Source organism: Lithobates pipiens, unplaced genomic scaffold (assembly GCF_037356315.1).
Source record: "Lithobates pipiens isolate NorthernLeopardFrog02 unplaced genomic scaffold, aLitPip1_a1.2 Scaffold_16, whole genome shotgun sequence".
NCBI lineage: Eukaryota > Metazoa > Chordata > Amphibia > Anura > Ranidae > Lithobates > Lithobates pipiens.
In genome coordinates, this window is record NW_027507748.1 from 650,152,775 (window position 1) to 650,165,627 (window position 12,853).

The window sequence follows — 12,853 nt, forward strand, 5'->3', positions numbered from 1 at the left end:
AGAGAGAGCACTATGGTTCTTCCTCTTGTGTTTTTCATCATGGTGTCACTTTGATGACTGAGCAATTGAATGAGGAGGGGACACACGGTATATTTTTGACTAGGAGGAGGAATGGTGTGAATCTGATGTCCTCACGAACGGAGAGCATTACAGGCAAATGAGACTCTGTAGTGGGGCCTAAAGTGGAGGTTAGCAGGTTTTTCACCCAGAGGTGGAGGTCACTGGACACACAGTGAAGATAGAATATTTGAAATCACTTTTTACACAGTGGTGTAGAGCACGATTAAGTGAGACTTTTGTTTAGCCTTACCTTTGAGGGTGTTTTCAGATTAAGTGATGCTATCGCTATAACATTTAGGTTTGTTTATATCCACATACGTTATTTATGTTGTAATCTATAGTTTCGCTGCACTTTTTGTTACACAATGGTAAGACTGAGAACAGCATCCAGACCCAAGGTTGTTTTCTTGAATCAACTAGGTCAACAACAGCCAGAAATTTCAAGAATACCGTACATTTTTTTTAAGACGTGCTGTCTAAGCTCTTCTGCAGAAGTACAAAGCTGACTACTGAAACCGCAGTGGTTGGCCAAGGAAACTTGCAGCAGATTAAAAGCTATTGGGGTTGATTTACTAAAACTGGAGAGTGCAAAATCTGGTGCATCTGTGCATGGTAGCCAATCAGCTTTTAACTTCGGCTTGTTTAATTAACCTCACTGGCGGTATGATTATTTCTGATTTTAGGTGCTGAAAGCGATATAATTATTTTGCATGGAAATTTGGCATTTTATATTGTAGGCCTGCAATTCTTAGGAATAACTCTCTTAAATCTGTTCAAACCGGAGTCTAGCAGACATCCCGGGTATGATAAAGTTTATAATATAATAACTATAAATAATGATAACAAATAATAATAAAAATTATTCAATAATGTAATCAAATCAAAAAACACTGAAATTTACTAATTTGCATAATTGTCGCTGTCATTAGATTTAGTGTTTGATGACGGATCTCCCCACAAATCGCTATCGCTCAATTGTGCAAGTGATTCTAATTTATTATCGCTGTTTTCTAGCTGGTCTAAAATCACTTTTGACATAAAGGGACAGTTTTTGGTTGCTATGGACAATCTCCAAATTCCAGGCAGAAAAAAAAAAAACAGTATTTATAATATAAAAGTGCATGCAGGCCACTGGACAGGCCACTAGCGACAAAGGGGATGTGTCTTTTTTTTATACAGTACTGTAATCTGTAAGATTACAGTACTGTATGTGTATTGTGTGTTTTTACTTTTTTGAATTTGGCACCGATCTCCGCTCCCGTGCGTCGTAACGTCGCAGGGAACGGAGCTCAGCGGCACTCGGGCACTGTGTGAATCAAGTGGAGGAGCTCGCACACACAGCGGGGGGACATCGCTGGATCCAGGGGACAAGGTAAGTAACTTCTCCCTGTATCCAACGATGCGATCCAGAGTCTGGCTCGGGGTTACCGCTCGTGGTACTGAAATCCCAGCCCGAGCCAGACTAGAGATTACAGCCAATGAGGTTAAAGTGATTGTAAAGTCCCTTTTTTTTTCTATAAAAATAACAAACATGTTATACTTACCTGCCCTGTGCAGTGGATTTGCACAGAGCAGCCCAAATCCTCCACTTCTTGGGTCCCTCTTCTGTGATCCTGGCCACTCCCTCCTGTTCAGTGCCCCCACAGCAAGCAGCTTGCCATGGGGGTTCCAGAGCCGAGTCACAGCTCCCTGTGTCCATTCAGACAAAATCTCCCCTCCTGAATATGCAAGCGATGGATTTTTTTTCCTGCCTCTAAAACACTTGCAAAGTGCACAGTCTATTTGCCTTTAGTAACAAAAAAACAAACAAACAAAAAAAACAAAACAAACCGAAGAAGCTATACATTTACTTTATTTACCAGAAAAAAAAAATTGTAAGGTTAAAATTTCACATACCTTCAAACAGCCGATCAATAATATCATACGCAGCACGCAGATCTGACAGAGAGAATTCGTAAAATTTTGTCCAACCCTAAAAAAATAAAAAAAAATAAAAAGAGGATTATTTAATTAGATTCTATTAGATAAAAACAAAAACTATTTAACAAAAAATAAAACATTTAGCATCTAACAAGAAAACCTTTTCAACTGAAAACATGTCCTGAGCTTCTGCCTGGAGTTGACTATTTTAGGAGGAAAGCAGTGAGACGTCTATAGAAGAATTATTAAACATTTCATGTGAAGCATGTTGGCCCTCATGACCAAAGAAGGTTCTGGGTTCACATCTATGCAGCTGCACTTGATGCATTTTTCAGGCACATTTTGCAATGCGTTTTAAACCTGTGCTTTTTTATGCGTTTTTACATTTTTTTTCTCTTTAAACACATTGTAAACATACTGTATATAGCTGGTTGCTAAAGAGGGGGCAGGGAAGCTGGCCGCTGCATCCTTAACCAATGAGTCATCAGCTGTCAGCGGGCTTCTTCTCTAAAAGCTGAAAAAAAAAGAGTTGCCGGCGAGAAAAAAGGTGTGGGGTTTCTCCCATCACTGTATACAGACTGTATATAGCTGGTTGCTAAGGAGGGGGCCGGGAGGTTATCAGCTGTCAGCGGGCTTCCCCACTGAAAGCTGAATCTAAAAAATAAATTAAATTGCCGAAAAAAAAGGCAAAAGGGGTGGGCTCTCCGGGCGATGTCATTGGATGGCCATGCCCCATGCCTATAGAGGTTCAGGACAGCAGGGACATCACAACGGAGAAAGACAGCTTCTGGACAAGACCGGCTTTTTTTGATTTTTATCGGGTAACTGACGGCGAGGAAGAAGACAGTGGTGGTGAGGAAGAAGACAGCACAAGAAGATGATGACACCGGGAGATGAAGGTTCGGGGAGAAGATGGCTCCGGGCTTCTTATTTAATAAAGGACTTGTCAAAAAACAGCTATTGTAGTTTAACATGTCACAGTTTTTTTTGGTGAATGGGTAAGGATACGATGTACCCAATACCCATTGACATGGGGGTGGTGAGATCTGGGGGCCCCCTTGTTAATGGGGGCTTCCAGATTATGGCTTGGTAGGGATTTTGGGGGGACCCATGCCATTTTTTTAAAATGTTGTCATGGGGGCGCCTCTGAATCCACACTAGACCCAAAGGTCCCGGTATGGACCTAAGGAGGGAATCCCACACACCATTTTTTTCGCATTTTTTTTTTGACGGCAACTTATTTTTATTTTTTACATTCAGCTTTCAGTGGGTAAGCCTATTACCCATAAATCATGGGAAAAAAGCCCCCAACCCTTTTCAAAAATGCAACAGCTGCAAAAGGTCGCAGGTGTGAACTTGTATTATAGGAAACCATGGTACATGTACTGTAGTGCGTTTCTGCAAACTGCAAAATGCACTAAAAAAAAGGATAGGTGTGAACCTAGGGTTAGGATTGAGAGAATCTGACAGTTTATATAAAAAAAACTGTTCTTTTATTTAAGGTAAAATGGCCAAATATGAAAAAAAGTTTTTATATATATATATATATATATATATATATATATATATATATATATTTAAAATAAATATGAATATAGCATTGACTGGCACTGCACAGCAATGGACTAAAAACCAAACCTGTAGGTTTCTTTTGTACTTAAAGCAGTGCAAGATAATGCATGGCATATCCAATATGGTCCGCTGACACCTACTGTGCTTTTTGCATTGGGTCACCATTCTAAAATCACATTACTGCAGTGTATATGTGTGAAGCCAGCTTTAGGGCAAGAGTGAGATCCAAGGTTATTTACAAGGAGTATTCTCAATTTGGCTACTTGGTTGTAGCCGTTATCACATTACCAGAAATTATGCTGATTGGCTCTTGGCTATTACTGATGAAAACACATGTATCATTCAGATTACAAGCCCCTAAGGTGTACAGTTAAGGGGTCAAAATTACTAATGCACAACGCACATGGTATTTGCTAAATCTTATTACCTAAATTTTGTTTTGAATGGCTAAAAGGTATTCTCTTGCATAGATTAGAAAAATTTGAAAAATGCGCATTATACTGTATAGCTTGAATATTTTTCATAAGTAGCTTGGTTACATACAGCAGCAGCCTGGCGTATGAAGACGGCGGCTGGTCGGCAAGTAGTTAAAGTGGATGCAAATCCCCACATATACCCAGTGAAGTGAACAGCCTCAGGTACACAGGGATGAAACAAATCCTCCTACATAAGTTTTACATGTATATCTGCTGTCTTCATCTTTATATATGGTTTAGAAAGTGCACATCATGTTAAGAGATTTTCTCTTCCTGGTTAACACTGCAGTGAAGCCTGGACATGCAACCAAGACATCTGATTGGAGGAAAGACACACACTCCCTCTCCTCATAGGTAGAGACTTTCAGCTCTGATTGTTGAATAGTTAAGCTCAATGCTAATCTATTTATAGCATCCTCCCCAACACATATATGCAACAGAGAACTTGTGAGGAGTTATCAGGCTGATAAAAAAAGAATGGGACAGGAGACAGCTACGGGACATTATGCTTTGAAGAGAGATATCAAAACACTGCAGATATATGTGCCCAGCTCAAATTTCATGAATCGTGTATAGATCCAGTATAAGGCAAATAGACTATGGACTTTTGCAAGTGCAGTTGCACCAGAGCTTAGTAAATGGGGGGGGGGGGGGGGGGCTCTGCTGACTTCTATCATCCAATCATGAGCAAGCTCTAATGCTAATTTCCCTTGCATGTGATTGAGTATTTTGAGCTTCACCTCATTTACTAAGCTCTGGAGCAACTGCGCTTGCAAAAGTGTACATTATTTGCCTTTAGTAAAAAAAAACCCTAAGGCCTCTTTCACACTGACGTCCCGTTCAGGCCCGCCTGTCAGTTTTTCAGGCGGACCTGAACGGGTGCTCCATAGAGGTCTATGGAGCGTCGGATGTCAGCGGTGACATGTCCGCTGACATCCGACCCGCTCCGATCCGAAAAAGTGTAACGGAGGAAAAAGCTATTTTTCCATCCGTCTGCGGATCGGATGACGACGGGCACTGCGGTCCGTCGTCATCCGATCTCCCATAGGGGAGAGCGGCGCTGTGACAGGTCCGTCCCTGCGCAGTGTGCAGAGACGGAGCTGTCATCTCCCTGCTCAGCGGGGATCGGCGGAGTGATCCCCGCTGAGCAAACGGACATCCACGGGGCGGATCAGAACTGATCCGCCCCGTGTGAAAGGACCCTAAGTCTCAAATTGCTGCATTCAGAGATTTTTCCAGTAGCGATGGCACCCCAACACACAAGTAAAATAGTCTGCAATGCACCTGTTCTGCAGTTCACAAAAGATGTGCTGTGCATTAAAAAAGGGGGTGGACTGGACAAGTATGTAGGGTGCCAGGGTAATCACACTGTGGAACTATATGAACAAACTAAGCAGGCTGTGGGTTTGATTTACTAAAACTGGAGAGTGCAAAATCTTGTGCAGCTGTGCATGGTAGCCAATCAGCTTCTAACTTTGGCCTTGTTTAATTAAGCTTTGACATAAAACCTGGAAGCTGATTGGTTTCTATGCACAGCTGCACGAGATTTTGCATTCTCCAATTTTAGTAAGTCAACCCCAAGGTGTGTTATCAAGTTTAGATGTATAGCAATAAGTACATTTTTTATTTTCACATGTGATTTATGATACCTGATAGTATGCCTTTAAGCCACATGAAAATCTATGCAGTTCCTCCTATACTGATGATATGACCGTGAAGAATTCATGAGAAAGGTAAAAATCTGTATTTGGTCTCAAGCAGAACATCTTGAGACAAAATGCATAAATGTGAAAGCACAAAATGAAGGACCGTATGCTGCTACATCTCCAGTCAATCTACATACTATAATAGCCTTTCCAGCAAGGCGCAGTAAATTCTCCCAGGTGCCCATCCTTGGCCCTGTGTGTCACAGGCAGCCAGGAGGATAAATGAGGTTGGCTTACAGTGTTAAGGTGCTAAGTAATTTATTGCCATGCGGCCTCAGGATAAATTAGCATTATCGCAACTCACAGCTAAGCACAAGGATAAGTGAGAAATAATCGCTATAGACAAAATTACATTTCATATAATGGAAAATAAAAGGTAAAAGAAGCTTTCTGGAAGGGGGGGCTCATATTAATGTTAAATTGTATTAACTTATGAAAAAATGTGTTAACTAATAAACGTGCGAATAAAACACATGGTGCGGGCAAAAGTTTGTAGACACATACTATATAGCCAAAGGTTTGTGGACACATTTCCAAATGATTGCGTTCAGGTGTTTCCAGTGAACAATGTACAGTTAAAGTGGTCGTAACCCTAAAAATAAAAAAAATTCTGTTGTTTTAAAGCATGATCTATAGCACAGTGCGTGTGCTGTGTAATTTGTCCTTTCCTATGTTGTAATATGCTTGGTTGATCCTGCCTGTGCTGACCACGGTAATCATGGCTGTTGAGCCATAATACCGTGGTCAGGTTACATGCCTCCATCATCCCGCTCTCTGCTTTGAATCTCTCCCCCTCCCTCCCTGCCTCTCAGCTTGAGAACGTCTCTTCTCCCCATCCCATTTGCTGCTATTCAGCTGCAATATGCAGCAAATATACATGTATCCTCTCCAGATTACACTGCAAATAACTGCAGTGTGTTTTTTTTTTTTTAAAGACTAAATACCTGTTCCCACACCGCTGAAGTGCAGTCAGGTGATCCCTCTCTGCTGGCCAGCTGCCGTCACAAGGGAATCTCAGCAGCTTCTCTCCATATATTGGGTAAGAAGAGCAGAGAGGATCAATTGACCGCACAGCTGCGGTGTGACAAAAAGCCTTTTTAATTTAAATGAACACACACACTGTTATTGGCAGCATAATCTGGAGGGGATACATGTAAAGTCACAATGTGACTTCCCAAACACTTTAACACTACAGCATAAAATGACATTTTAGGTAATTGCGCAATTCCAACTTCCAACCAAGGCCCTATTCCAGTTGGATTAGGTCCCAGTGGACAAAGCCAGCTCCATAAGCCCATTTCACATGGGCCTCAGCTTGTTAAGAGCAGTATGTACAGCAAGCTTTGACAAACCATTTGCAGAGCTTTTGGCAAGCTTTGTTGAACCTTTTAAAGTACCATTCAGCTGCAGTTTGTAACTGTTGAACACAGATCTTAATGGTAGTTCTGATTGCCACTTTAAACAAGCTGCTAGCAGGGTTCAGCAGGCATTCAATAATCTTCAAGAAGTTCTGAAGCCTGCTAGCATCTGGTTTAAAGTGGCAATCAGCACCCTCAAGGATCTGTGTTCAACAGTTACAAACTGGAGCTGAATGGTACTTTAAAAGCTTCAACAAAGCATGCTGAAAGCTCAGCAAACACTATTTTAAAGCTTGCTGTTCAGACTGCTATTATACAAGGTGAACCCCATGTGAAAGAAGCCTAAAAATGTAGTATGACCAGTTTTCTTTGGCGGAACTCAAGATGCCTGCACAGAGCCCTGACCTCAACTGCTCTGTCTTAAGGATGAACTAGAATGTCAACTGTGAGCCAGGTCTTCTCATTCAAAATCAGTAACTGGCCTCACAAATGCCCTTTTGCTAAATTGGCTCCAATTTTCACAGACGCACTCCATATATTTGTGGTAAGATTTTGCAAATGAGTGGTGCATGTTATAGCCACAAGGGAGGGAATCTTATTAACCACTTTGCATCCAGGCCAATTCTGACATTTCTCTCCTACATATAAAATTCATAATTTTTTTGCTAGAAAATTACATAGAACCCCCAAAGATTATATATGTTTTTTTTAGCAAAGACCATAGAAAATACAATGGCGGTCGTTGCAACTTTTTATATCACACGGTATTTGCGCAGCAATTTTTCGAACACGTTTTTTTCAGAAAAAAAAAACAGTTTCATGCTTTAAAAAAAAAAAAAAAACAGTAAAGTTAGCCCAATTTGTTTGCATAATGTGAAAGAGGAAGATACGCCGAGTAAATAGATACCCAACATGTCACACTTCAAAATTGTACGCGCTCGTGGAATGGCTACAAACGTTGGTATTTAAAAATCCCCATAGGCGACGCTTTAAATTTTGTTACTGGTTACATGTTTTGGGTTACAGAGGAGGTCTAGGGCTACAATTATTGCTCTCGCTCTAATGTTCGTGGCGATACCTCACATGTGTGGTTTGAGCACCGTTTCATACGTGGGCGGGACTTGCGTATGCGTTTGCTTCTGCGTACAAGCTCACGGGGACAGCGGCACTTTAATTTTAAATTTTTTCTTTATTGTTAATTTTATTTACATTTTTTTAGTTTGACACTTTACAAAAAAAAAATGTATTACTTTTATTCCTATTACAAGGAATGTAAACATCCCTTGTAATAGGAATATGGCACGATCGGACCCATTTACAGTGAGCTATGGGGTCAATAAGACCCCACATCTCACCTCTAGGCTGGGAAGCCTAAAATAAAAAAAAAAAAAAAAAAAGATCCTGGCTTCCCAGCCAAAACGACACCGTTAATTTGAGTGCAGAGGCCGAGCGTGACGTCATAACATCGCACCCGGCCTCCGAATGATCATAGAGACTCTGGGGACGATCTGGTCTGCCGGAAATCTCTATGGTATCCTCAGGGGGCTGGCAGATCCTGTGACCGACTCACCGATGGAAGCGGTGAGTCGGTACAAGCACCAGAGGGACGCCCCCCCCCCCGCCGCCCGTAAGAACGATCAAGCGGTGGAACAGCCGCTATGATTATTCTTATGGTGCAGGGAATCGCCGGCTGAAAATGCTGATATCTGAATGATGTCTGTGGCCTCAGGCATCATTCAGATATACCGCCACAAAGCCCATGACGTTATATGACGTAGTATGGGCACCAAGTGGTTAATACCCATGATTTCAGAATAGGAAGTCCAAGTTAATCTAGGTGTGATGGTCAAGTGCCCATTTGACCATGTTACTAAGCATGATTATCTCACAAAGGTAAGAGTTGGTCCCCGTGTATGGGTGTGTTTCTTCAGTAAGTTCATCTTAAAGAAAAGTGAGTATAATCATCTTTCCGCTAATGTTTCCCTTATATATAACTGGTGTGAATATAAAGGAAGTTTTTTTAACACAAGTCTGTATCAAGATGTGTGTGTAACTCCAGTGTCTCCTCATCTCCCATTTAAATGTAGCTTGAGCCCACGTTCACATAGGGCTGTTTTGTTTTGACATGCGATTCGACACAATTTAGGTGTGAATAGCATATGGCACAACTGATTCTGGGGTTTGGATGTAACTGAAGCAACTGCAAAAAGGTGCTTGGTGATCTCTTCCAGGAAACGGATATCTTGTAGGCGCATAGATCTAGCCACCTATAAGCAACCTAAACATATACATACAGTAATGCCTCATTCACACGGGCGGCTTGGGGTGGTAAAAGCAGGTGGTTTAGCTGCAGTTTTACTATCCACGACTGCCCACCTAAAGGAGAGAACCTTAAGCAACTCAAGGCTGTGCAAATGAAACCCCTTGAGTAGTATCACCACTGAACAAGGCTTTATTAAGTCAATGGGGCCCTATTGCAACTGCTATGCAATGCACATGGTTCAGCGAGGCCTTTTCAGGGATGACACATCGCCTCCCAGCCATCTGTTAAAGAGGAAGTAAAGGCACTTTAAAAAAAAAAAAATATACAACCTGCAAGGCAAAGGCATAATGAGCTAGTATGCATAGCATACTAGCTCATTATGAATAACTTACCTGAGAATGAAGCCCCCGAAGCGGTCCTCCTCCTTTATCTTCACCGCTGCCATGTATCCCGGAGTGACTTCCGGGTCTCGCTGCTCCGGCGCTGTGATTCGCCGGAGCCGCGATGACGAAACTCCTGTGCATGCGCATTATTTTTTACTTTTTGTTATAATAAATATCCCCCAAAAATATATAAAAAACATTTTTTTTCCCTCAGTTTAGGCCGATACGTATTCTTCTACATATTTTTGGTAAAAAAAATCACAATAAGCGATTATTGATTGGTTTGCGCAAAAGTTATAGCGTTTACAAAATAGGGATAGTTTTATAGCATTTTTATTAATAATTTTTTATTATTTTTTTTTTTACTAGTAATGGCGGCGATCTGCGATTTTTATTGTGACTGCGACATTGTGGGGGACCCATCGGACATTTTTGACACATTTTTGGGACCATTGTCATTTATACAGTAATCACTGCTATATAAATGCAGTGATTCCTGTGTAAATGACACTGGCAGTGAAAGGGTTAACCAGTGGGTGGCAGTGTAGGGGTTAAGTGTTCCTAGGGGTGTGTTACTAACTGTGGGGGGGTTGGGCTTTCATTTAGTGTACACTGATCTCTGCTCCAATCACATGGAGCAGAGATCAGCGTCACTAGTTGCTAGGCAGAATGGAAAAATGTTGTTTACACAGCATTTCCTCCATTCGGCCGCTCCGTGAGACGATCGCGGGGATGCCCGCGGCGATCGAGTCCGCGGGTCCCGCGACCGGACTCACGGGGGTCCCGACCAGCGCGGGAGCGCGCCGCCGGCGGCGTGCTCCCGATGGCACGGCGGCATCGAATATTGGACGTACCTGTACGCCAATATGCCTGCCCGTGCCATTCTGTAGACGTACATCGTCGTGCGCTGGTCGGGAAGTGGTTAATCTAGGCTTACCTGTGGGTCAAAGTGGTTTGTAAGGGTTTACAACCACTTTAACTGTGCTCTGAAAGCTATCTACTGCTTTTCAGAGGGATGGCAAGGGCTGCCACCTGGGCAAAGGAGGCCTAAAGGAAAACAGGAGTTTGCTCATTTGATGTTCTTGTACATTTTCTTTCAACAATGAACCCATATAATATAGAGTGACAGTGAATGATGGCACAGCCAACTTACCAATAATGTTATGACAGTAAGATTTTGCAAGATTAAAAAAAAAATAATAATAAAATGTTATATTGCAACATTTAGGCCAGCAAAAAAAAAAAAAAAAAAATGAATGAAATGAAATTATTTTTTCTAGAGAAAAAAATGCCTGACTGCTTATAAGTCTCATTCGGAATGGAAAATTCAACATCGACAATTTCTTAAAGTGAAATAGGAAGGCAATTTAGTGACTATAGGATGTAAATGGAAATCAATGTCTGAGTTATAGAGTCTGCACTACTGTAGAAACAATCAGTTTACATTTTAGAATATCACATCATTTACGGATCTTCTGGGAGGACTTTTTTTTTTTTTTTTTGCCATTACTGCTACTAACGCGGAAATCATTTTAAATTTAAAAGTGCCTAAAAACATACCTGCATGTTCCCAATCCTCTCTGAAATAAAATCATTAAATCATTCCCTGGCCAGCCAATTAAGTCGGCCACAGGCTCTGCTCCCAGAGGAAGCCGGGGGGAAGATGTTAACACTGACTAGGGACCTCACATTGATTAAGAGGGGTGAATATTTGTACAGTTTAGTTCTGCTTTAAAGTGTATCTAAAGCGAAAAAAAAAATTGGAGGAAAGAGGATTAACCCTTTCAGGTTTTTATTGCTGTTTGTGTTCCTGCTGGAAAGATTCTCTATCCAAAATGTTTTGGCATCAGATATTCCCCATTCATGAAATCTGACCTAGGCACATATATCTGTAGTGTTTACTTATCTCTCTCCAAAGCTCCAAGTGCTGTGTCTTTCTGCTGCTTCCTTCCTCTGTTATCAGCAGTGTCACTTCTGTAAAGTTCTCAGACACATTAAACAGCAACTGAAAATGTGTGTCGGGGAGGGAGCTTAGAGGTAGATTAGCAAATAGCTGTTCTATTTACACTGTAGATCTGCATGTTTCTTCCTTCCTCTGCCTATATGGGGGGTGTGCCTTTCCTCCGATCAGTTCTCACACAGTGTAAGCCCAAACTCCCCACCTACTGCTGAATGAGGAAGATCTGTAACATGATCTGTACTTTCTAAATAGTGTAGAAAGCTGAAGACAGCCGATATACAAGTAAAACTTATGTAGGGAGATTTGTTTCATCTCTGTGTATCATTGGAGGCTATTCACTTCACTGGGTATATGTGAGGGTTTACATCCACTTTAAGCCTTCAAAGCCAGGGGGTTTACATGTTTTTTTCCCTGATGCTGCATCTTTGGTTACTTGGTATACACAAACACAAAAACTGGTCAAGGAGGGTGCTGAAGTGATGCCTATTACCACAGCAACAGGGTTCTATTTACTTCTATACATGTGCTATATCTTGTATTCCATATGGTAGGCACTTGAGCCTGTGTTCTGCTTTCTAATGCACAGGCATAAGCAGTTAATAGGCAATGTATAAATTATTGTCTTTGATCTTATATTTCTTTTTGGAGACAATAACCACTTGGAGCAGAGAAGGGTCACTGTCGACGCATTTTGCATTTCGTTTAGAAATCCCAGAGTCTGGAAGAAGAGTGGAGAGGCACAGAATCCAAGTTGCATGAGGTCCAGTGTGAAGTTTCCACAGTCAGTGATGATTTGGGGAGCCATGTCATCTGCTGGTGTTGGTCCACTGTGATTTATCAAGTCCAAAGTCAGCGCAGCCCTCTACCAGGAAATTCTAGAGCACTTCACACTTCCCTCTGCTGACCAGCTTTATGGAGATGCCTATTTCATTTTATAGCAGGACTTGGCTCCTGCCCAGACTGCCAAAAGTACCAATACCTGGTTTAATGATCATGGGTCACTGTGCTTGATTGGCCAGCATACTCGCCTGACCAAAACCCCATAAAGAATCTGTGGGGTGTTGTCAAGAGGAAGATGAGAGACACCAGACCCAACAATGCAGTTGAGCGGAAAGCAGCTATCAAAGCAACCTGGGCTTCCATAGCATCCCAGCA

General features: G+C 41.8%; 1 protein-coding gene across 3 annotated transcripts in view; it reads right to left on the reverse strand.

Moving 5' to 3' along the window:
- Positions 1-12,853, reverse strand: part of DYNC2H1 (dynein cytoplasmic 2 heavy chain 1) — a 694,454-nt gene that overhangs the window by 201,338 nt on the left and 480,263 nt on the right. For all 3 annotated transcript variants that reach the window (XM_077484358.1, XM_077484357.1, XM_077484356.1), the window contains one exon: positions 1,957-2,032. In XM_077484358.1, the coding sequence (XP_077340484.1) occupies positions 1,957-2,032 (76 nt within the window). The remainder of the gene's footprint in view (positions 1-1,956; positions 2,033-12,853) is intronic.